This window comes from Cucumis melo, chromosome 10 (assembly GCF_025177605.1).
Source record: "Cucumis melo cultivar AY chromosome 10, USDA_Cmelo_AY_1.0, whole genome shotgun sequence".
NCBI classification, from domain to species: domain Eukaryota; kingdom Viridiplantae; phylum Streptophyta; class Magnoliopsida; order Cucurbitales; family Cucurbitaceae; genus Cucumis; species Cucumis melo.
Window position 1 is genome coordinate 5,447,960 of NC_066866.1, and position 25,938 is coordinate 5,473,897.

The window sequence follows — 25,938 nt, forward strand, 5'->3', positions numbered from 1 at the left end:
TTTCAATTTAAATATAAAAAGTGCAGCAGAGTATGATATCTCACCAAAATGCTGCTTTGATTGGTTGGTTTGTTTTGCTATGCATTGAGATTAGTTGGGTTGGGTTTTGGGGGAGCCGAGCAAAGATGCTTTGTTAAGAAGATGGCGGAGTCCACAATGCCCGCTCCCACCAAGTCAAAGTAGCTTACAGTTGGCCTACACTCAGATTCTGGTCAAACAATTCTGATCAAATATCAGTGAACAGAATAAATAGGCCATAATGGAATCTATGCTTTAAGATATGTATGTAGAGAGAGAGAAAGAGAGAGAGAGAGAGAGAGAGAGAGAGAGAGAGAGAGAGAGAGAGAGAGAGAGAAGACAAATTCATGGCAAAAGGGAAGGGGAGAAGGATATTATGTATCACTTTCTTAATAATTCGAAACAAAAGAAACACAAGTGGGGGAAAGAGGATAAATATTTTTCCAGTTTCCAAATAACCGAAGCAAACTATACTAAATTGACGCTCCCAAATTTACAAGAATTTTAGCTGACGAGAGCATCAATAAAATCGAAGCCTAAACCCAAATCAAATCCAGAACCAACACAGGAAACCCAGAAAATATGTATTATAATATCATCATTTTCATAATAAATTAGCCAAATTGATTGTAAAGAAAGCTATGTAGGTGTTGAACGCTTCTACCAGCCTCAGATTTCAAGAAATCCGAGTGGAAATGCTGGAGATTCTTATTCATTATTCTGCATTGAAGGAATGATCATGTGCTGTCCCTGTTGAATGCAGAAACAATAAATCACCAAGTCAGCCAAAACATTCATTAGACAAATGACCTCTATAAAAAACAAAAAGTAAAACAAGTAAATAAATTTCTCTTTAAGACATGCATGTTTATAGATAGGTAAATATCAATGCTGTACATATTGTGAATATCTATATGCAAAATCTCATGCATGCCTCCATTGCACTGAGGCTCATTCCAGAAAGAAATCTTAAAAGAAACCAATTGCATAATCTTGTACAAATCATATTCTAAAAACCAGAATGAGGTACTCATTTTCCCATAATGATGTCAGAAATCTCTCGCTTCTCCTCAAATAGAACAAGAATTTTTCAAGAATTAAACGATGGTAAAAAGACTATACAAACGTGCAGAACACACGGCAATTTCTTCCACACATTTTTTTGAAGGGAAAAATTGTGTTGACACAGTAAGTATAGGAGGAGGGGGGGATCTGTTTATTGCTCAAATATGACGTACCAATAAGTATAAGACTCAAACAGCCAAGTTAAAATAAATATTTGAGTCACCCTCACGCAGACACCTCAGACTGCATAAAAATTTCACCAAACTAGCCACCACACTTCATAATCTTAAACTCTATTAGTGTAAAGAACCTTTTGATCCAAAACAGGAAGTTGGAAAGGGTTTAGATATCAATCAAATAAAAGATAAAATTTACAATCTACTAGATGGTCCTCAATTCGAAGATCTTGTCGAAGTTTAAATACGCATAAAAATGCTAAAAATCAAAGGCCCGCCAAAATTTAACATTTCAACACTGCTTTTCATTCTAACCCATTTAAACACACACGATCTACAGACTTCCACTTATTTTAACAAAAGGCTACCGTGCAAACCCCACAATTTTTAGTACCCAAAAAAGGGAGCTCATAAGACATTTATTCACGCACGCCGCCATGAGGATTTGTACTCATAACCTTTTTAAGGTACCCTGGTTCTTCAAACCATCAAGCTCAAAGTTAGCAAAGGCGGATCATGTCATCATAAATTAATAGTCACTGCATCAATGAGACATAAAATCAAAAATTGATTAGCCAAGCAAGTTCTTTGACTCCTTGGTAAAAAGTAATTAAAAGTGGGTAAGGGAAGAAAAATTCCATGAAGCTAGTTTCAGAGGCAGAACGTGGTTTAGAAAACTGGCCTGGCACAAAACTAATTTGATACAAAGGTAAGCATTCTTCACTTACAATGTTTTAGCAAGCCCGGCGTATATCATTGCCAGTCGTCTACAGTCTTGTCCCCAAATATAGCCTGTTAGAACGGAAGTTTGGAAGACTTATAGAAGATCGCTAGCCTTAATGGGGAAAGGGTGGACTCTAGGTTGGTAGGAGTTAAGTTATTATTACCATGATAATTACACGCATGATTGAAAGATTAACGCAAATGTCTTTTCACTGTGGATTTGATATTCATGTGAGTAACAACCTCAACGTGGTAGCTGCTCCTAATAATTTGTCCTCCTTGCGGAGGTCAATATTTAAGTCTTGCAACATTCACTATCGGTGATTGCCAATAATTGGTGGGGTTACTTATAATTAGAGCTCTTTTGTATAGTTCTATAATTCTATTAATATATTTGGAACGAATTTAAGGATTTAATCCTTCCAACTGGTTTAACCTATATTATATTTGTATTTTCATTTTGCTAAATTAAAAGTTAGATATTATAACAAAATAATTTTTTTAAAAAAAAGAAGTTGAAAAACACGAATGCCAGGTTGTTCAAAACTAAACATTCCACCATCATCAGAGCAACAAATTTACGCCACCACCATAACATAAAAGCCTCCATGGCCTTCTTAAAAGATTTAATATCATTTCATAAAGAAGAAATTATGATATGATCAACTACATAGCTATTTTATAGAAACTACAAATCTATGAGACAGGTAAACAGGCATATCCTTCTATACTAGGACAAATAGCAAGAAGATTACTACAATTCAAATTATTTTGAGCAGTGAATCGATGGTAAACATGCATATCCTCCTCACAAGAGACCCTATTATGACAGGTAGCAACAAGCAATTCATTTTCTTTTCATCCTATAAAACCAAGAAGGCAGAACTATGAATCAAATTACAAAACTTTTTTGAGATAATGAAATCTTCTTTTATGAACAATAGAGTGTTTGGACTCTGGTGAGCTTTTATGTTTCTTTTAGGGCATCAGCTTCGAAAACTTTTTGTAATTATACCTTAGACAACATCATTCTTATGTCTAAAAATTCCTCAGAGAGAGAGAAAAAAAAAGGTATATAGAATTTTTTTTCTCGACTTTTTGAGACAGGTGGAATAGTCGAGTTATTTTCTTTAATATCTTCTAAAAATCAGTAAATGTAAATCAGAACTACCAATAGTTGATTTTGTCCTGGTGACATTAGGCATTTTGGAAAAAGAAAAACGCACTTCGGGACAATGGATTCGACCTCCATGTTGGCCACCTAACACCTACAATAGATCCTACAAGTTTCTTAACAAGCTAACTTCGCATTACAAGCAAGAACTGTACTAAAAGAATAGATAGGATCATCTATATATCAGGACTACTGTTAATAACAAGAGGAGAATAATAAACATAAATTTCCTGAACAGAATACATGCTGAGAAATTTAGAGAATAGAGATTGTTACTTGAGTGTTAATGTAGGCCAATGCTCCCGGCGGCATATATTGCTGCACATATTCAAACCAAAAGTCCAGGAATGATAACATGATAAAGGAAAAAAAAAAAATCAATTGATTTGTCAATGGCAATGAATATAATTTCTCTGTAAACAAAGAATCTACAAAAAGTCAATAAACCTGGGAATTTTGACCAGACAAGACTCCAACTGCATCTCTCTTAGCAGATTCATCACCACCCCTTGAAGATCCTTTAGCATCACACTGGAAAAGTTCACATTCAAGCAGAAAAGCTCAGCCGATTCTTTTCTCACAAAAAAAAGCTTAAGTCAGAAGGGGGGGGTAGTGGGGGGGTACAATAAACCAGTAGAATACTAGGTTTAAGAGCTGGTTTCAATTACCTCCAACTGAAGCAAACACCAATGCCCCCACCAATAAAAAAGGGAAAGGAAAAAAAACAGAAAACAAATGTGAGCACATCATACTGATGAGATCAAACAAATAACATAACCTCACAAAATAATAATAATAATAAAAATAATAATTCAACCATATCGTGATCAGAAAGAGCCCTACAACAATACCGCAACAGTGATATTCATGTACAATAACGAATCAACTCTACATAAAACCAAAATAAATAAATAAATAAATTTACCTCTCTGTATCTATTAAGGTAGGATTTAAGGGGATCAATATATTCCTCAAATCCCAACGTGGCCATAGCCCAAAGCAAATCATCACCATTAATAGTCTTCCTCTTCTCTTTCTGACACTTATCACTCGCCCTAAACACATCGAATCCAATCAAATCCAATCAAATCCAATCAAATCAAATCAAATCAACATCATACAAATCACAAAAAAAGAAAAAAAAAAAAAGGAAAAAGAAAAAAAAGAAAAAAGAAAAAAAGAAAAAAACAGATCAAAACCATACTCGCTAGTAACGAAGCTAATGAATTCAGAAACACATTCCTGGACGGTATCTTTAGCGTCTTTAGCGATCTTTCCATTAGCAGGTAAAGCTTTCTTCATGATCCGACTAATATTAGCGATGGGAAGAAAACGATCTTGTTCACGAACGGCAGCAGCAGTGTTAGGGCTTTGTTCACCGCCGCTTTCGTGGCTGCCGCCAGGAGGACTGGTGGGAGGGTCGGCCATAGGAGAAAGAGAGAAGAAGAACCTGAAGGGAAGGAAGAGGAAAAGAATGGGATGAAAACCCTAAGAAGGGGAATTGAAAGGGATTGTGGAAGAGAAAAGTACCGAAGAAGAGAAGAAAGAGGAGGAGGAGGAGGAGGAAGAGGAGGCGGAGGAAGAGGGAAATTTTTGTATTTGGCGCGCTTGTTGTTGTTGTTGTTGTTGTTGATGTGAGTAAGAGAAGGAGATTGGAGAGTTTGGGGATTGGTTGAATTCTTTTTTCTTTTTTTCTTTTTTTTATTGGAAGATCTGACGCTGGAGAAATGAAAGAAAGTGAAAAGAGAAAATTTCGAGTTAGAAGAGAAGAGAAGAGAAAGAAGAAGGTTTCATATTTATCATTGCTGGTGCTTTCCTATTTTTGGAAACTCTTTATTTTTTTTAACTTTTTATAAATAAATGGAAAATTAAAATACCCATTCTCCACTTTGTGGGATTTGTTTGGAAATAAAGATTATCCAACACTATCACTAACTGCTTCCTTCTTATTAGAAATATCATTTTTGTAATCTTCAATTAACTGTAAATCAAAATCAAATCAACGACTGTTTCAATACTCCATTTTTTTTTATAATATTTAGTTTTACAATCTTCATCCATTCTTTTTCGTTCTTTTTGTTTTTTTATCGAACTAAAATAATTTACGCCTCAAATACTAAATTAAAACAATGAAAATTACTATAAATGACAAAATTATTACAAATATGTATAAAATATAACAAAATTTGGACTCTATCACTTATAGACATGTAACATATTTGAAATTTTATTATACCTTACAAATATCTTGACTCATTTTTCTAAATTTAAAAACATCTCTAAAATAATCTACACAACACGTACTATTAAAACTCAACTACAACAACCTAGGATTAAAATAAACAATTTTTTGTCCCGAACATCTATTTAATTTGCTCAAAACTTTTGTGTACATGTGTGTATTATATGTATCTATATATATATATATATAAGAGATTGTAAAAATAACAAAATGAACGAACTATTTACAAAATCAAATGGAAAGAGTTTCTGTAGTTTAGTTGTTTTTTTTTGTTTCTGTCATTTAGTTGTTTTTTTTTTCTTGTTTTTCTTTTTTTTGTCAGCGTAAATATTTTTTATTTTTTTTAATTATTCTTAAAAAATATTTTTTATTTTTTTAATTATTCTTAAAAAAAATATTAAAAATTCTTATTAGATATATATTTTATGTATAAACTTGAAAACTTAAAAAATAGGGTTCAAAATTGTCATTTTTTAAACATGGGTACTTTCTTTTGTTAAAAAAAAAAAAAAAAGAACGGTGATAATAAATAGTGTGTTAAAAGGTATTTTCCTTTAACTCTTAGAAAAAATATTACAATGTTTACAATATTGAGTTAGAAGTCAATCTTTTAAAAATAGTAATGTAGTTTAATAACATAAAAACAAATATAAGGTAGTTTCTAAAGCATAACTCAGTTTAATTTAGAACCCATGGAAGCTTAAAACTTTGGGCAATACTCTGTTGACACAGAAAAAGAATATGAGAAATAGTAAGTTTTCAACGTTAAGAGCATGTTTGAAACAATGAGTACAAAAATTCATTTTAATTTTTTTTATAAGAACTCTTTAAAATAGAAATACAAATATTTGACTCACTCTTTGTTTGATTTGCTATAAGATATATGTATTTTGTTTGATTTGTTTTATAGTAAAAGTGTTTTTATTAATTGCAAATCATCGTAAAAGAATTCGGTAGTGGCGGCGGTGCTCAAAGTTAGCCGTAAAGGTGGTGGTCAAAGGTGGCCGATAGTAATTGCTGAAGGGATGATTGGAATTGACCGAAGGCAGTTGTCGAAGGTGGTGGACAATGACAATTGTTAGAGGCAATGACTAACGTCAATAGCCAAAAGTAGTGATCGAAGCTTTTCATACAAATGAAACACTTAAAATTCACTTTTCCTAAAAGTTAATTTCAAATGTTTATTCTACACCATGTTATAAGATTACCGAACATAGTTCTTTTTTTAAAAAAAAAAACTTTATTTTTAATTTAATCACAGAAAAAGGACAACTCAAACACACTAAAGCTATGCTGCCAATCTCTTCTTTGTAGGAAATTTTTTCTCAGTTCAAGCCCTAAATTCCCAGAGACGATACATTACACAATTTGAGAAATTTGGTGGAAATACCCAAATCGCAAACTACGTCCTGGAAATTCTTCTCACTTTTAAACCAAATTTGAGTTTTTAATTATTTTTTTTTTGCACATCAGTGAAATTTGTGTTTTTCAAAACTACCCCAAACCTGATTTTTTTTTTCTTTCTCCAAAAAATCCATTATTCTTGGGGTTACGCCAAATCAGATAATATATGTATTCTAAAGGGTAAATTATAAGAAATTGTCCTATTTAACAATTAGAATCAGGTAAATAATAGATGGTCTTATATGTAATAATTAGAATCTTTTAGTCATTCTTCAAACTAAAAACATAACATTGGTATACTAGTTAAAAGAAACAATACTTCGTTGCCATTATGGTCTCTAGACTTTTACTTATTTCATTATAATCTTAATTCATAAACTTTGTACAAAAGTACGTCTTTGCTCTCATTTTTTCATAAAAGATTATATTCCAGAAACATAATATATGTACAGTTTTTTTAAAAAACAAAATTATTTATCTAATTGCTTAATTAACTATCTGAAGTTCATCTAGTATGTTAAGGGTTAGATTTCTTGTGGATTTGGGTTCTTGAACAAAAAGGATTAATATTTCTTTCCCTTTGATGATGAGTTCAAAGATTAAAGTAGAACGTGAAAAAGATTTAAACATGAGAAACAACAATCGAGCATTACCTATTTAGTTTGACCAACATGTCTTGTGTCCAACACATGTCGAACTCTCTTGATACCTATGTCCAACACATGTTGAATACTCTTGATACTTGTTTGACACATTTTATCATAATAAATAAATCGTAAGTATGAAATATATCAAGCTAATTTTTTTTTAAGCGTACAAAAGCATCAACCTATTTACTTTCAATTTTTTTTAGGTATTTTTAAATTGTCTACTTTAATAAATATGTCCTTGTATCAAGTCCTAAAGTTTGAAAAGATGACATGTCAGTGTGTTTGTGTCATATCCATATTTGTACTTTGTAGGCATTACCATTATGTAGGTTGTTTTTACTAGGTCCTAATTTCAGCTTAGGGCTGTTAATTTTATGCGCAATTTACCGACAAACATCTATACTCAGCAAATAATTCACCCTATTCTAGTCTACAAGAGTTGTTTATAGCACCTTTTACACGAAGTAACCAATCGGGAATGCTTCTGAGACGGCTCTCTCCATTATCTCTTTCTGTTCCAAATGCAATCACAAAAATGTCTTTATTAGTCATTTCACAGTTTCAAGGAGAGTGCTTGGCTAGCAAGTTAGCGTAATCTAACTATGGTAGTACGGTTGAAAATGAATTTGAGATTGCTAAATCACTTTTGTCACGTTCAAAATCAATTAAATGCTTGATTTTATGATTCTAAATGTGATTTTAAACATTAAAAACATGTTTCAAAATTTTTTTGAAGATTTAAAAGTGATTTTAGCTCAATGTGAGGGTTAAAGATTAGAAGCTGACATCTAAAATAGGCAATTGACAATTTACTACTAGCAAGAAAATTGTTTTACCTGGATTGTACTTGAGATCATCCCAGGAACATCCTGTATCAATCGGAGAAGAATTCGGAGAAGTAAAGGGAAAGCATATTACTTAAAGTCAAAGAGAGAGAAAAAAAGTTCGTTTTTAAGGAGTTCAAACTTTTATGAACCTTAAATGACTTCTTGTTCCATGATATCTCACTCCAGGTTTTCGAATCGAGCAAGTTCCATACGCTAGGGATGCAAATAGTATTCACGTGCTCCAAGATTCTCAAGCTACCTGTCAAACAGGCAAACTTCAAACTCTATGAAGTAAAATGGCACATATACAACGGTATCAGAGCTTCCACCATTCAAAACAAACGTGGAATGCTGATGATGGAGTTATTGTTGCAAGAGAAAAAGTGGATGAACTTTTAGGGGGAAGTGCAAAAACGAATAGAAAGAATGTACTACCAGAACCAGCAATAAGAAGCAAAAGGCAGCTATGAATTTTGTCCAGAAAATGGACAAGATTCATTAAAATACCAATTCCATTTGTATTATCCAAAAAAAAAAAAAAAAAAACTTTTGAAGCAAAATAGACCAAGATTTATCATATAAAATACTCATCATCATTCCTCCATTGTTTTTTTTGAAAATTCTCCATTTTGCTATCTTAATTCTTAACGTATTTACTTTATTTCCCTCCATCTCTTCAAAGATCTGCCTCAATGTCGTGGAGGTGTGTTCGTGTCAAAAGGATAAACACACATCCGTTATATAATTAAGGTTACGCAAGGGTAAAAAATAGTTTTAATTTATTTTGCTTATTAAGAAAAGTGCAAGCCTATTCTAATATAAAGCAACCATTGAAATCCACCTGATTTGAGGGAAAATTGGTTTGATCTGGAAGGTACTGAATTGATGCAGTAGAATAGGAAATAATTGGACTAGCAAACTAATAGTTAGCTAAATTCTAGTATCCAGTGTTAAAAACTTACCGATGTAAAAGAAAAGCTGACCCTGTGATGTTTACAACCTACATTTTATAAAAGCAAGTAAAGCCATACGAGAAGGAAAACTAGGAAGTTTACTTGTAACAAATGCTTCTTCCCATATTTCATTACTTGACCAAGTAGGTGCAACTTCTCGAAATGAAATGCCCTTGCTCGAACAAGCCCTACAAAGAACCAGTTAACATTATGGATTGTTCGAGCGAATAAGGAAATTACGCATTCTAATCACCAAACAAAAGAGGGAAGAAAGAAAATAAACAGGAAAACAGAAAGAAAGAGAGAGAAAAAGACAAGCATATGTGACCCATATTCTTCAATGAAATAAGTTGCACCACATCCTTGTTCAATATCAATAATGTCATAAAAGTAAAATTTTCCTCCATGTACATTTGGTTATAACATATGAAATTGTCTAAGAAAAACTAAGTTAAGATGTTTCAACCATGAAATTCAAGGATTCGTATGTATAATTGAAAAAAGAAAATGAAAAGAAAAAATGGCACTGGATAAGCACAGAGCTATACCCTTACATGTAATGTGATGAGAGTTTTGGAGGTTAAACGTTTTCACTTCAGATCTGTAAAACAACTAAACAAGAAATTCCTGCAATGCAAATCTTTTTTATTATTGTAAACCACTGCTTTATTGTTACATGAGCTTTTGCTTCTAAAAGTTTATCTTCAATTCCTTGATGTATCTAGTTTAACAAATACTAAATTCTATAGTATTCTCCAAATAGAAATTATTTTAGAGAATCCTGGGAAGTTTGCCCGCTGATTCAAAAGGCTTGTCTAGATGCTTTTCACCAAAGGTGCGGGGCAAAGCCAATCTTTGTAAAGGACACGTACCTGGTGCTAAGCAGGTGCTTTATGTCAGGGGCATAATTGTCCAACGTATTATTTACCGTTGGTCATAAGCCCGAATACTCCCAAATTACTTTATCTTTATGTCTTGAAAGTAGTTTAGGTTAATTCTTTCGTTTAGGTGTCGCCGAGTCATAGTGTGACATTTCGGCTTTTTCATATGCAAGCCTGCCAAGGCCAAAATTCTCAATATGTACTATAGGGGGTACATGAACAGTCCGACCCCCGCTCAAGCCTTGTCGCACTCTTTGCATGCTGAGTTATTTTCCTTGCAATTGACAGTCTTCAATGCTTTCTTTATGACGTTTTCAACTATTTACTTTCTCTCTCCCGTTTTATAAAAACATTTTCCCGAGAACGGGGAGGGAGGCTACGTCATACCGCGAGTTTGACCGCGGATTCCGATTTTGGAACGGCTGACTTGCTGATTGAGCTAAGCAAGTGCCGCACAATCGTGTTGAGAAGTTACGATTGTGACAAGTGGTATCAGAGCCAAATTGGCTAATTGACGATTACACCGAAGCATGGCGTCGTCGAATCCATCGGGCAAGGCCCAGAGAGACCGACTAGTAGAGATAGAAGAGCAGATGCTCTACCTAGTCGAAGTTCCCGACTCCATCCGCTAGTTGGAGTCTCGTGTCGACGAAATTTCTGAGAAAGCTAACATGATCGATGTGGTAGCTGGCCGTGTCGAAGGGTTGCCAATAAAAGAGTTGTTGGCAAGGGTTGACGCCCTAGAAGAAAACACCAACGCCAGGAGAACTATTAACTACGAGCGTGGGGAGAGTTCTTCAGGTTTTGCTGCCCACATGGAAGAACGCGTCAGTGAGCTTGATAACACTCAGAAGACACTCTTAGAGATGATAAACGGCATGTCGGAGGATTTTAAGGTCACCCTCGATGTCGTTAGAAATGAAATCACAGACGTGAACGCAAGGCTGAGTCTCACGATGCGAGCAGTGGCTAACCAAGCTCCAGCTGGAGGAGCAATTTCGGTTAGCAAGGTAAAAGTCCCAGAACCAAAGCCCTTCTGTGGGGCAAGAGATGCTAAGGCCCTGGAGAACTATATTTTCGACCTTGAACAGTACTTCAAGGCTACAAACACTGTCGCCGAAGAAGCCAAAGTGACGTTGGCAACGATGCATCTGTCTGAAGATGCAAAGTTGTGGTGGAGGTCCCGATACGTAGACATACAGGAAGGACGTTGCACTGTAGATACGTGGGACGCCCTGAAGAGAGAACTCCGCTCGCAATTTTTCCCCGAGAATGTGGAAATCCTGGCTCGGCGAAAATTGCGCGATCTAAGACACACTGGCGAGATTCGGGAGTACGTGAAGCAGTTCGCAGGGTTAATGCTAGACATCCGGGATATGTCAGAGAAAGACAAAGTTTTCTACTTTGTCGAAGGGCTGAAACCGTGGGCGAGGGCCAAGTTGTATGAACAAAGGGCCCAAGACCTCACGTCGGCGTATGCAGCAGCCGAACGGTTGTTCGATCTGACAAGTGACACTCAAGATGTGAGACGTCACAAAAGCTCCTCACCTGGAAGGAACAGGAATAGTCGTCCGAGTTCCCCCAAAACTGTCAGGAGAGAGGAATACACTGGTAAAGACCGAAGATCTCACCAGTCAAACACAGAGAACACATGGCAAAGGCCGAATAATCAAAGCCCACCCAAGCGCCGCCTGAGTTGTTACATATGTGGTAAGCCACATATGGCAAGAGAATGCCCGAATAAAGTCGACTTCCATGCGTTCCAGGCCTCACTAATTGCGGATTCAGACGATAAGTCAAATCATGTTGAGGACGAAGCGGACCTGGTAGATGGAGGCGAGAAGACTCGGATTGGGGCCATAAGGTACATGTCGTCTCTCCAGAAAAAGTCAGGGGAGAGACATGTACCAACAAAAGGGGGCCTAATGTATGTTGACACCTGGATCAATCAAAGACAGACTAAGAGCACAATGGTTGATTCTGGTGCAACCCACAACTTTATTACAGAAACAGAAGCCAGGCGTCTAGGGCTCCGATGGGAGAGGGATTCAGGAAAGATGAAAGCCGTGAATTCCATTACCCTGCCTATCGTCGGATTGGTGAAGCGAACGACGATAAAGTTGGGAGGATGGAGAGGCCCCGTAGACCTTGTGGTTGTGAAGATGGACGACTTTGATGTAGTGCTGGGAATGGAGTTCCTCCTTGAACATCAAGTCATTCCAATGCCGTCAGCCAAATGTCTAGCGATTACCGGATCCTTCCCCACGGTAGTGCAAGCAGATATTCGGCAGCCTAACGGGTTCAGAATGATATCGGCCATGCAACTAGACGAGAGTCGCGCCCAAGGGGAACCACCATCTGTGGAGATCCTGCCTGGGGCGTTGGAAAAGCCGGGGGAGACAGTCCCCAAGGACACTCTGTGTGTCCCAGAGAAGCGCCATGGTGTGATGCCAAGTAGTTGGCCCAAGTCCTCGTCGAGGCGAAGGAGGACCGACCATGGGAAAGAGCCGCCATCAGAGGCAAAAGCGCATGCGAAGAATGCTTATCGCATGGCGCCGCCGGAGTTGACCAAACTTCGGGAACCATCAGAGATGTTGTTGAATACAGGGTGTAGTATACCCGTACAAGCTCCGTATGGAGCCCGCGTCCTTTCCCTGAAGAAGAAGGACAGGAGCCCACAACAGTGTGGTGAGGACTACCCACGTGGAGTGAAGCATCTCCCAAAGTCAGACGGCCGACCGAAGCAATGTCGAGTAAGAACAACGGAGGCAAAGGGACTCGAGAAAAATGGTGTCACTAGGCATGAAGCATACGAGTTCCCCGTGGTGCCGTTGGGTCTTACTGATGCCAAGGGAGGAAAGTGTTATTATGTGCAGGGCCAGGTGAGCGTGCTGAGTCATGTGGGAGAGTGCCACCAGGGTGGGTCGTCGAGAGGAGAAGACACTCAGTGGAGCGAGAACCTCGAGTGTCAGGTCGCCTTCAACGGTTCAAAGCAAGCCATGATCGAGGGGCCAAGTCTTGGGGTCGTCGAGGCGACCAAGACTCCTGAAGTCGAAGCCGAGCAACTCAGTTGTGTGCTCGCAGAACATCTGCATCATTGTGTTGATGGCAGACAAGAGGATTGGGTTCAACTGCTGAAGGTAACCCAATTCGGTTATAGTGCTCAGACCGACTCGCTGATCCAGAGAAGTCCGTTTGAGGTTGAAGATAAGAGGCATTCTGTATTGCCGCTCATCGCTGATGGCCCTTGTCTAGGGGACCGCCCTCAAGTCCACCGAGTTGGAGAAGAATGTGAACAGATGGCCAACATCGCTCGAGTGTGCCTAGAAGAAGCTTCAAGGCCGATGGAGGAGAGGGGAGATCAAAAGCGATGCCCTCTCGAGTTAGAGGGGATGACCAAGCTTCCAAGTGACGGTGCAACAACGCCGTATGATTACCTGTCAACCTGGACCTGGAGGAAGACAGAGAAGTCGAGGAAGGCCTTGCTGACAGAGTAAGGACCTGTAGAAGGCCCACGAGGGAGATACATAAATTCCTGGTGAAGCAGAAGAAGCCCTCGTGGAGGTAACCAGTGGAAGACCTGTCGAAGATTTTGAAGCGTGGATGCAGAAGACCGAAGAGCTCCAGCTTCGCCAGTTGACGAGGACGTCAACCGTTCGAGTGGGGGAGAATGTCAGGGGCATAATTGTCCAACGTATTATTTACCGTTGGTCATATGCCCGAATACTCCCAAATTACTTTATCTTTATGTCTTGAAAGTAGTTTAGGTTAATTCTTTCGTTTAGGTGTCGCCGAGTCATAGTGTGACGTTTCGGCTTTTTCATATGCAAGCCTGCCAAGGCCAAAATTCTCAATATGTACTATAGGGGGTACATGAACAGTCCGACCCCCGCCCAAGCCTTGTCGCACTCTTTGCATGCTGAGTTATTTTCCTTGCAATTGACAGTCTTCAATGCTTTCTTTATGACGTTTTCAACTATTTACTTTCTCTCTCCCGTTTTATAAAAACATTTTCCCGAGAACGGGGAGGGAGGCTACGTCATACCGCGAGTTTGACCGCGGATTCCGATTTTCGAACGACTGACTTGCTGATTGAGCTAAGCAAGTGCCGCACAATCGTGTTGAGAAGTTACGATTGTGACACTTTACACCTAAGGTGCATGAATTTCTTGTTCTTTTTCAAGAAAATGTCGGATACCTATTTCTACAAAAATATCTCTTGAATACCTATTTCTACAAATGAACACTTGTTTGCATTATAAAAGAGCTGGTTAAGCTCTTAATCATCCAAATGATGGTTAGATCAATTAGAACTGCGATTGGTAGACAACTAAACATATCCAACTGATTGGCGAGTGTTAAAACTGTAAAGCCGGTGCATAAAATCATGCAAGTCCAAAACAGATTCTATATCTGATACATTCTTTAAAGAACTACATATTAGAAACTAAAAATGAAAATCCAAGATAAGGCAGAAACAATATTATAAAGATCCGAAATAGGAAGGACATACTCGATGACTAATTGACGAATCACTCCAGTCAAAACACCATCACTAATGGGAGCTGTCTGAAGTTCAAAGGAATATTTACTTTTGGAATCAAGAACACTTGTTTCTTTAGATTCACTATTTTCCTGTAAAGATTTTCCATAGAACACTACGAATATAAAATTTAAGGGGACAAGAAAAACCGACAATGTACACAAAAAAGGGGCAAAAAGTTTGTTTAAAGAAGCCAGTTCATCAGCTTCGAATGTTATGCTTACTGACCTTGCGGCAAACAACAAAAAAATTTGTCACGCTGCCTTCAAGTATCTGGTCACCATCGTTCGACAATAAAAGCTCAGACACAGACGGAGGCCTCAATTTTTCCAGAGACTTCCTACGCCTAATAAATTTCACAAAGAACAAAACAAAAACAAAAAGATAGAATGATTACCCAAAAAATGAGAGTGATTTAAAATGGTTAAAATCACTTTCGTTGAGTTTAAAACCACTTCAAAAAAGTAACTCAAAATTAATTCAACGTTTAATTTTTAATTTTACAGTTCAAATGCATTTTTCATTGTATTCAAATTGATTTTGAAGGAATAGAACCATTTTTCAAGTGATTTCGATCGATTTAGAATCACTCCCAAACATCCCATGATGCTATAATACTCTCCGTCGCAACCACTCGTTTTGAATTTCCCGACTGTTTGAATCAAAATGTAACCTGTTTCTTGTTTCTTGCCTTCCCATTAATTCCAAGATAACTGTGAACAACATTCAACCCAAACAATCAAAGTTGTGCACTCACAAGTCTCACCTAACCCAATCTGAATACTTAGCCGCAGCAACATCCCTCCCTCGACCCACCACAGCCAGATTCGCACCATTTTCTGGGACACCAAATTCACGAGGAACATAACTACCAACATATACATGCACACCAAGAGCCTCTTTAACTCTTTCTACATCCACAAGACTATAATTTTCACCCAAATTTTCCAAATTCACACTCACAATCACTGTAATTGACAATTCTTCTCCCTCAATTTTCTCATTCAATGCAGTTGACATCACTTTTCTCATTGAATCATCAACAAGTGTACGGATAGCTGGTTCCCAAGGAACAGAATCGATCCACGACGGTTTTACAAGTTCATTGATCGTTCTGTTCGATTCAGACAAGAGTAATGGACTTGAATTCGACAAAATTTTCACCGATTGAGTCAATCTTTTCATGTGCCTATCCCAAAACAGAATGCTTGACGCATTGTTAAGTGACCGAGTAGTTGTATAAGCACCTAGAATAATTGAAATCGACAGTCAAAACAGCAGCAAAACAACAACATCCCTAAGATTTTTCAAATAATCAAATCGCTTAGCCAAGCAAGTTTACATTACATTTGTTTTCCTACAGTTATCTGTAGTACATCTTACTAAAGACAACAAACACTACGGTTTTGAATAACGAAAAAATTTCCTCAGAATCCAAAACGCTTGTTTTGAGCTTCACCGATGAGATACAACCGAACAATTCTGAAGAAAGCAAAAACTGAGTTTACATTACCAGGATGAGTTTCGAGGAAGGTGGCGACCGGAGGAACTTCGGAGCCTTGCAATAAGGCGCCATTGCTGAACAAGAATCGGAAGCTCGTCATGTTGTTCGATTGATGCGATCACTACCAAACGAAATTATCGCAAATTCGTTAGAGACGACGAAGCTTTGAATCGTCGACTCTTTGTTTTCTTTTTATTTTTGGTGCCCCGCCAATTGGCCATTTGTCTTTCGCTTGGAAAATAAAGTTTAGGTTATATTGCATATTTAGTCCCAAATTTGTAACTATTTGTATTTTGTGTCTTGACTTCTTAAAAGCATTAATTTGTACAAATTTTGAATCTCATTAGAGACCATATTGGAAGTATATAATCACTTTGGATACAAATCTCAAAGTTAATGTAATACTACAAGTGAATTTCTTAGCCAATTAAACTAAGTAACTAATATTTGTTTTTTTTTTTCGATATGGTGTTTGAACGTGATTTCAGTTTTATCCTTAGTTTTTACAATTTCACATTTTTAGTTTAATTTTTATTTGATATGCAAGCTTCTTGACGTTATAATTTTTTGATTAAGTTTTACATCTAGTTTTCATTTGATTTTGGATTTAAACGTTTTATACTTTCATCACGAGCTTTCACTTATGTTTAGTTTTGATAAACCTTAATAGTGATTGGAAATTAGTAATAATAACTATAATTTCATTCTATTAAATGTATTAGTGTAAATTAACACCAAAAATCAAATGTTAAATGACAAAACAAAAGGTAATAATATAAATCTTTAAATTTAAAAATGAATGAAACAAAATTAAGAACTTAAATGGTTAAAGTGTAACACCTAAAATTTTATGTTTTTAGTACAACAATTTTAAAGGATAGCTTTTAGTTTGAAAAAATTGGAAAAAAGTATTCGTAACGGTGACAAGCTATCCCTAATAATAGCTACTGGTAATAACAACTTATTGCAGTTATAACACTAATTTCATGTAGCTATTAGTGATATTTTTCATCACAAAAAAAAAAAAAAAAAAAAAATCGAGAAAAAGTTTGTAAAATAATCCCTTCTCAAATTGAAAGTTATCATGATAACACTTCAACTATCAATGATAGTCGTTATCATTGATAAATGTTACGATAGATGCTGCTATCAATGATAACGTTTAATTTGAGAAATTCGATAAGAAGCACCCATAACAGTGGTTGCTGCCCGTGAATATTTTAGTCTTTTACTATATTTTGTGCTATATACACTATTATTTTACGTATTTTTTTTGTCATTCATGGTTTATGCAACTAACCGTTATTATAGTTTGTGTTATATCATGTTGATTTTTTACACTATTATTTTTTGGTATAAATATACTAGGTACATGAGATACCATTTCTTTTAAAATATAGTTTAAATTGTACATTCCATTACTTTATACAAACTAGTTTATTACTAGTTGAGATGCATCTCTTCTAAAATTTTATAATATAATATAGTTTGAATTATACGTTCCATTAATTTATACAGACTAATTTATTACTAGTTGTCTCTTCTAAAATTTTATATTATAGTATATTTTACAAAATTTATATGTGATTTAATTAATCTTGTTAATTAGATTGTTCATTTAATAAATTGAAATGCAATCTCTATTAACGTGTTGATAAAATAATTTTGCAATAATAATAATAAAAAAAAGAAAACATATTTTAAAATTTATTATTATAATTAAACTAAAGGTGTATTTGGAATGACTTTTAAAAAGGGTTTTTCTAAATATTATTTAAACACTTCCGATAAAAACTACTTAAAATAACAACCCAATGTATTTAAAACTTTTTAAAAAAACTTTCGTATATACAAATTTCTTTTGTTTGTTATATATACTAAAAATGTTTTTATTAAAATTTTTCAAGATTGATTGGTACCAATGGTCGATGGAGTCGAAAGTTCACAATAGAATCGCTGGAGGTGGTAGTTGTAGATTAGCTGACGACAACATTACCCTAAAGCCTGAAAATGTTTTTACTATAGTTGGAGTTGAGGTGGTACCGAAGGTGGTGGTTCAAGATTGGCTGACAATGATCACCAAAAATGTTGATTGAAAGCTGGTCGACAAACTTTCCAACATTTGAAACAAATACCCCTAGGGTTGAAGAATAGTAATGATATATGGGTTATTTTAAATCCTAATCATAATCCTCAACCAAAACTAAACCTTGCTCCGATCAAGGAGTGGACTATTATAGCTCGCTCCACCCCACTCCACCCCACTCCTAGCCCCAAACATGTCCTGAAATTTACCTAAGAGAAAATATTTGCTTAAACAAATAGAATTATTGAGTCATACAGACAAAAATTTTATATACAAAAGGGGGGTATATTTGGACTACAAATGGAGCAGTGAGCCTTTTTCTTGCAAACACGGTTCATTCCCATTAAAAAAAAAAAAAAGACCTAAATGCTTTCATTCAAAAACAAGTTGTAACTTCAAATCTCTTTTATCAGTCCAATGAATATGATGAAAAGTAGGGAAATAAGAAGACAAGGCTGAGATTCATTACTTCAACAAAGAATTGTAGAACTGTTTAAAATACTCTTTTAACTATAACCAACCATTCTGCACCCTTAGAGAGCTATCCGAAATTATCGGAGTCGTATAGCAGAATGTTCCAAATTTACATAGCTATGTACATTGTATAAATTGCAGTGGCGATATACGTACCCCGATACAAGGAGCCAAAATTTCCCAGTTCCAACTCCAAGGATCAGAAAGCAAACAGTGCTAAAGATTAGCTGCTGATCTATGAATAATGTCATAAAGTGAGAGTAAAATTTCTGCACCGATTAATGCAATGATCAGCCATTCCAAAAAATCTGATTTCCTGTTTTGAAGAATCTCTTGTAGGAATCGAATATTATGCTGACAAAAAAAAAAGAGGAGAACAAAGAGTCATTGGGTGGAGTTCAAGATGACTTATATGTGCATATGAACGAATAAAGAATCAAGAGGAACATATTCTCATCTTAACTAGATGGTACTACCTCCACAAACTTCAATTTGAAATCCAGACTTGCAAATCTTTGTGTTAACTCAAACTCGTCTCTGAGATATTCCCATATTTGAGCATATTTTGCATCCTTCCACGCAATGTCAGATCTGTAAAAAGGTAAAAAAAAAAAAAAAAGAAATTGGATTCTGTACAGGAATCGGGATAAGTAAAAGGAAACAGTATACTCAATAACAAGATCATGCATAAGTTGTTAATTGAGAGAAAGGGAATGATTCACTGGGGAATATGAATAAGGACACTTCCCATGGTAGAATGTTGATAATGGAGAGTGTTAAATCACAGATAACCCAGGTAAATACAATACCATAGCAATGCCCGCGTACCCCCAACACACACTCACACAAACACTTATAGCCTTACTATTAATAAGAAATCAATATTAATTAGAGATTAAATGACAATGGAGGGGTTTGAACGCAAAACTTCTACCATGTTAAAATCATTGGTTGATCCAGAAACTTAAGTTGATGGGTTAAAGATAAATTTAATATAAAGTCAACTTGCTAACAGAAAGTACAAGAACAAGTATCAAAATGACAAGTCCAAAACATGCAGCCAAAAGTAGCACTAAAACGAATGATACTAAGCACGATAAAATTACTTTCTTCTTGCTCGATCATATAAAGTACATTTGTCTCTTCTGGAGATGAGTAATACAATTCTATACATAATACAACAAACTAATTATTTACGGAAATGACTAACTTGCCTCTCAAAAAGTCCAAGCTTCAGAATAACATCAGCAAGATTTGAATTCGCCTTCCCCACCAACTGGAAAAGTTTCTTTCTCTTCATTTTGAACTTCCCAGTTGCTTCCATTTCACGGTTGATGTCAGTGAATTCTGCAACCATCCCATCAACCTTTGAACCAAATGTTAATAGTGTGGTTGGATCATGTCAAATATCATCAGCATTAAAATGTCAAGTCAGATAAGGTAACTACCTGTCGCCCATAGTAATCCAGAGCAATACTCTGACCAAGAACACTACCTATGGTACGTATGCCATCAATATTCAAGTACTGCAGCATTATGTAGTCCAAGCCCCCTTCCATCCATGTATTTAAGGCAGGCTTCTCTCTAACCTCATACTCTACAAACTCATACAACTTCCAAATTAAGACAACCACACACTTCCACTACGGAAATTTTAAGTAACACACCATCAAATAGCAGGGGAACATACTTAATGGAACTGAAAGCAGTTAAGCAGTAAACATAATAAAAAAGCATCAAGAAATTCACGAAGCAATGTTGTCAAGGCTACTTTTGATCAATTGGGAGAGAAATGAATCAATAACTTTTCAAAATAGATTTAATTCTTTTGACAATCTTTTGAATAGTGTACAGCATATTATATCTAGTGAGTCGAAGTCCCTCTCATCGATATTTTTATGAAACTATTCTACCATTCCAATCAACTTAGACGGGGCCATTTCTAATAATTGGTTCTAGGAAGGGAGGATGGCTTATCTTCTCCTTTCAGATAAATGCACCCTTAGTGCTTTATACCAGTTATCACTACAACCACCACCAATTATAACTCGAGTAGAAACAAATCTGTAAAAAAAAATAGTCGGGTTTCCTTACCATCCTTTCTCATTTCAGGCAGCAATCCGGATGCATGTTTCTCTACAATTTTCAAATACCCATCAACGTCATGTTCACGAACGTTAAACAGCACAATAGAGCCATACTGAAAAACTACCATGAAACAGCAATCACTTCCGCTTATGCTGGCAGCATGAGTCTGGAGAGAAAAAAAAGTTCTTCAAAGTGTATTCATCCAAGTAATCATGAACAATACTCCACTACAAAGAAAGCTTACGTTCACATTACAAAGATCCCCGAACTTAAGTACTACGTAATTCGTCATACGAGAAGATGGCGGGATAAAGTTACGCTTATTCTGATCTACCAAGCTTCTCAAATCCACACTGAATCAAAGAAAATAATTGAAAAGGAGAATAAATCAGAAACACACAAGTTTATAGCTCGCAATTGCTGATTTAAAACTTCACGAAGATTTTTAGTTGTTCAAATTTTTCTCAAGCCACACATTAGAAAAATCCCAGAACCATTAAAACTGCAAAAGGTGAAAGGGAACAAAGTAGACGAAAAGAACACCACCATATGATTGAGTTAAGCATTCCAAGCAAGAAAATAGCAAAGAGTGAAAGAAATTGCAACCTAGTGGAGAAGAAATAAGCTCTGACAGGAATAGACGGTCTAGAATCCTCCTCAACTTCATCCCCTTCACCATCACTAATTCCTTCCCGAACACTCCGAAAACCGCCATCTCCAACTTCGGAACACGACACTGGTTCATTCCACTCCAATGTGTAGGCTGAAGAGGTGATGCACCTCGCCAACACCAACACACCGTAATTCGATCCTGGGAAGCGTTGAATTCCAAGGCTAAAACAGGAAACACTCGATGGATAGTTAATGAGAGGAGGAAACACTAGGGTTTTAGAGAGAGTAATTGAGTGAGGCTTGGGTAGAGGAGAGACGAGGGTTGTTGAAATGGAGCGAGTGAGAAAAGAACGGCCGGAGGAGAATAGAGAAGAAGAAGATAAAGATGCTGATGAAGAAGAAGAAGAAGAAGAATGGGAAGAGAGACTGGGAAGGAGGCGTACGGACCTCAGATGGGCGTCAATGGTGCGCCACATCTCTTTGCTTGATGGTTTCAGAGACGACGAGGAGAAAGAAAACATTTGGTTTGAAGGAATTTCATCCTCCAAAGTTTTAGTCCATTCGATCCTGAGCTGGGCTGGGAGTTTCTTTTGGGCCGTTGGCCCAATCAATGTTTTCGTGTCGGAATTTCTTGATAAATATGCTAAAATAGGATTCTTATTAAAGAGAGAAGAGTGATAAATGGTAAATAATAAATAATACAAAAGTTATTTCAAATGTCAAAATTTATGAGATTATTTATCAAATATATGAAAGTATCACACCCTAGATAAAGACATAGATAAGAGTATCTATAAATTAGGTTGATTAGATTCTGAACACTTTTTTAGACCAAATTCAATTGTCCAAGGTTGTATATTTCTTCAACCTAAATAATTCTTATTGAATAATAAATCCAACGAACCCAACCCAAATGCTTCATAGTTGTACATTTCGAATTAGTTGGATTGTCTTATTTAAATTTTAGTCCTAAAATTAAGCAAAATATTAGTTTGTGAGTTAGTTTTATTTAATTATTTTCATATATTTTTCAATTTACATTACGGAAATTTTCTTTCCTAAGTCTAAATCAAGAGTTGTTGGAGAATTAAAAACAAACTCATAAAATTAAGATAAATATATGTACATACAATAATCGTATGTAGAAAAAAAACATACTTTAAAAAAAAATTAATAATAGTTATGAGTTGATTTGGGTTGTTTTTTCGAACTCATGAACAAACCTAACTCATAAAATTTTCACTGATAAGATTTTTTCGGCAATTGATTTTATTAACAACCTTAGACACACATAGTAGCTTACCTTGTCCATGGTCCATCATAGATTGACTAAGATATTTTTAAAATATTTTTGTTTATTTTGCTATATTTAAAAATAATCCTAAATAATATAAGTAATGGTGATTTTGAATAGTAGGTTATATGTAGTTGTATAATCCCTATAATCTTTATTTTATCTCTCAATCATGGAGCAGACCATAACAACTCACTCTATTAACTTATACCTTGATACTCCAAAAGGCTACATAGTAATTATAAATTTTTATATAATACATCAAGTATATTATGATAATATTATAATTGTAGCCCAAGCGAATTTAGTTCGACAAAAATTGATATGATTTTTTAATGATACAGGTGAGAGTTTGTGTAACGCCCGAAATTTAAGGTAATTTATTTATAATTATCCGAAGTTTAATTTTGAATTTTTGGGTGTTATTTAAGTGTTGAAATGTTTGATTGGTAGAAATTAGAATTTGTTAGATATTTTGGAAAATATCTAATTGTTTGTTTTTGTGAAAATTTGATTAATTATATATTTTATTTTATAATTAATTGGAAGTTAAAAATAATTATACTGTGAGGATAATATAATTATTTAAGGGTATATATATTATTTTTGGGAGAATTTTGAATAATTATATTTAGGAGTATATACGTATTTGATTTTAAAGTTAAAATAATTGTATTATGAAAATAATATAATTATTTAAGATTGGTAGTTTATTTTTTTCGTTAGATAAAGGTGATTTGATTGGAGAGAGAGGAAGGTTTAAATTAAACAGGAGATTTGGTGAGTTTTAAATGGAGAGAGAGTGTGTGAAGATTTTTGGGAACAGAAAAAGAAAAAATAAAAATAAAAGGAGTTATTATTTTTCTTTTTCTTTAAATAGGGCATTGAGACGTGTAGAAATATCATCTTCTTCCTCAAGCAACCCTAAAGAAACCCTAATCTCAAGCTCCAATCAATCGTCGCCGCCACATTCTCCGACGACTGTTAACCGCCGTGGTTTTCGTCGCAAGCCGAGTCGTCGTCTGAAGTAGTTCAAGCCGTTTCGTCAAGCCGTCGTCGTTCGAGTTTTGTCTCACACGCCGTCGGCCATCGTCGAACGGCAGCGTAGCCACGAAGGCCGTCGTGTCTTCTCCTGTTGTCAGCCGTCTCCTCTGTTTGTCTCTAATAGCAAGCCGTCGTACCTCCTCCATTAGTCGTCTTGCCTCCTCCGTTAGTCGTCGTTCAAAGTCAGCGCGTTCGAGCCGTCCTTAGCGTGAGTTGCGTCAGTCATTCCCAACTGTACTTCATCCTCAACCGTGCACACGTGTGAGCCCCATCCCCAGTGCGTCTGTCAGCTGATCGTTCAAGCCTAGTTGAGCCGCACGCAAACCCTTTCCCAGTCACCTCTACATCCGCAAGCAGTTTTCTGCCTCTAGCCGAGTCCCTTTTGACCAAGCCATTTGAACCACCTAGCCTATTTTTGGTCCTTTTCACCTATTTTTGGTAAGTTTGATTGAGTTTTGGTTAGTTCCCAACCAAGATTAATTTTTTACCCTAAATAATTTAATTTTGGATTAAATTGAATTATTTTCTTAAAGGGTTGGTTAGATCAATTGGAAGTCGAACTGTGGAACTTTTCTAGTTAAGGGTAAATTGAATTCAATCTCAACTTTGGGTAAGTTGAATCAATTGGATTTTTATCCTTAAGCGACTGTTATTTAACTTATTAATTTTAGTTATTGGGTTCCGTTGTAGAATAGGACTTGACTATTGGAAAGCTTGACCGTGACGGTTAGGATAATTTCGGTTTTAACTAATCTCTAGGTAAAAGATTCTCCTACTAGACCTTCGTATTGAAGTGAGAGCTTGCACGAAATCCTTCCATTATGCTTTGATGTACCTGATATGCATAATGTGATCATGTGTATGGTGATTGGTAGTCAGGATTATTCCATGATTATGATGACTGATAGATTCGATTAAGATATGTTTATGATGATAATATTCGAATACGAATGCTATGATTGATACTTATGCCATGTTTATGATGTTGTAATGATATGTTCATGTTATGGATAGGGTGTACTGTTATCTTTATCTATTAGAGTTGTACCCACATGGATGTCCCTCGGGATCACCACCTTTTTATGATTATGTAGTCTGACGGGATCACCAATCCAGTATGACATGATTATGAGTAATTCGACGGGGTCATTCACAGCCCGATTGTCTTAGTATTTCTCCCAGGAATACTAAAGATCAGTTTGTCTTAGGTGTTCCTTTGGGTTCACCGAAGACCAGAGATGTTCTTACGATATCACAGATCACATGTGTTCGGGAACGTGCCAGTTTAAGAGTACCACTTTACATGACTCTAATAGAAAGTTAACAAACACCTAGCGGGACTAGTAGCAGGTTCCTTACTGAGTATATTTTTATACTTACTCTTTCTTGTTTAATTTTATAGGCAGAGGTAGAAGTAAAGGCAAAGAGAAGCTGACGATTGACAAGAAGTAAAGACAAAGAGAAGCTGACGATTGACAAGAAGTGACCGTGACAAGCCATAAGAATCATTTTTGCTTCCGCCTTATGTCATTTGATCAGATACACTTTTTATATTTTTTATAGATTTTTTTCTTTAAAACTAGATAGGACCCGAGTTAGGATTTTATTTATTTTTAATTTATTTCAATATATATTTGCTTAAAATTTTAATGAGTAATTTGAGGTTTTGTTTTATTTCCTACTTTAATTTGAGAAATTTTATTTTTCTTTTCATTAGTAGCAACCTCAGCTTAGTATAAAGAGTTGGGTCATTACAGTTTGAATCCATATCCCTATGATTGTCCTGCTAAAGAAATTAAATATATTACCTTATTTATTTAGGGCTAAATCTATGTTTTATGTTATTATTTATGTTCTTCTCATATAATAATAAAGGTTAATTTAGATTTTCTTTTCAAGAAGAAGGCATTTACCCTATCCAATATCCATTGAGCTATATTAAAGGTAAGGACACCTTTATACTATTTCATTATCTAAACAATTTGTTGCATATGATTAGACAATTTTTTTTAACAATTTATTTAATATTAATATAATTACTAATTAATTTACATTTTTCATAGAATTAACAAGGATTAAAATATTTTTCATTTGAAGAACATAGGCAAGTCTTATTTGTAAAAATTATCTAATACATTTTTTTCTTCATTTTGGAAAATATTTAGTAATTAAAAATGTCT

The 25,938-nt window shown here is 35.5% G+C and overlaps 3 protein-coding genes across 11 annotated transcripts; all 3 read right to left on the bottom strand.

Moving 5' to 3' along the window:
• Nucleotides 1-362: 362 nt before the first annotated feature.
• On the bottom strand, nt 363-8,306 carry LOC103488744 (nuclear transcription factor Y subunit B-1-like). Of its 8 annotated transcripts, none has more exons than XR_007824451.1 (10): nt 8,289-8,306; nt 7,905-7,964; nt 7,456-7,511; nt 4,361-4,606; nt 4,082-4,211; nt 3,604-3,687; nt 3,433-3,474; nt 1,988-2,051; nt 1,654-1,798; nt 703-768 (listed from the first exon to the last, which is right to left on the bottom strand). XR_007824451.1 is itself a non-coding variant. In XM_051091342.1 (9 exons), exons 3-9 carry the CDS (start codon nt 7,491-7,493, stop codon nt 756-758), a joined length of 573 nt encoding a protein of 190 aa, XP_050947299.1. In that variant the 5' UTR covers nt 7,494-7,511; nt 7,905-7,964; nt 8,289-8,306; the 3' UTR covers nt 363-755. The 8 variants fall into 8 exon arrangements, 6 of the variants coding, with proteins under 6 accessions (XP_050947299.1, XP_008445849.2, XP_050947297.1 ...); XR_007824452.1 differs by having other exon boundaries at nt 705-768; nt 1,718-1,798; XM_051091342.1 differs by lacking the exon at nt 1,988-2,051 and having other exon boundaries at nt 363-768; nt 1,718-1,737.
• LOC103488743 (uncharacterized) lies at nt 7,456-16,384 on the bottom strand. 2 transcript variants are annotated; one of them, XM_008447620.3, is made up of 9 exons: nt 16,170-16,384; nt 15,423-15,903; nt 14,885-15,002; nt 14,627-14,748; nt 9,335-9,420; nt 8,429-8,538; nt 8,289-8,321; nt 7,905-7,964; nt 7,456-7,511 (listed from the first exon to the last, which is right to left on the bottom strand). In XM_008447620.3, exons 1-8 carry the CDS (start codon nt 16,258-16,260, stop codon nt 7,908-7,910), a joined length of 1,098 nt encoding a protein of 365 aa, XP_008445842.1. In that variant the 5' UTR covers nt 16,261-16,384; the 3' UTR covers nt 7,456-7,511; nt 7,905-7,907. The 2 variants fall into 2 exon arrangements, with proteins under 2 accessions (XP_008445842.1, XP_008445841.1); XM_008447619.3 differs by lacking the exon at nt 7,456-7,511 and having other exon boundaries at nt 7,675-7,964; nt 16,170-16,383.
• Nucleotides 16,385-18,688: 2,304 nt separating this feature from the next.
• LOC103488742 (protein RETARDED ROOT GROWTH-LIKE) lies at nt 18,689-22,018 on the bottom strand. Its single transcript, XM_008447618.3, has 7 exons — nt 21,415-22,018; nt 21,053-21,161; nt 20,815-20,974; nt 20,169-20,317; nt 19,935-20,086; nt 19,197-19,311; nt 18,689-19,074 (listed from the first exon to the last, which is right to left on the bottom strand). The coding sequence occupies exons 1-7, from the start codon at nt 21,939-21,941 to the stop codon at nt 18,937-18,939; spliced, it is 1,350 nt and encodes a 449-aa protein (XP_008445840.2). The 5' UTR covers nt 21,942-22,018; the 3' UTR covers nt 18,689-18,936.
• Between the last annotated feature and the right edge of the window lie 3,920 nt (nt 22,019-25,938).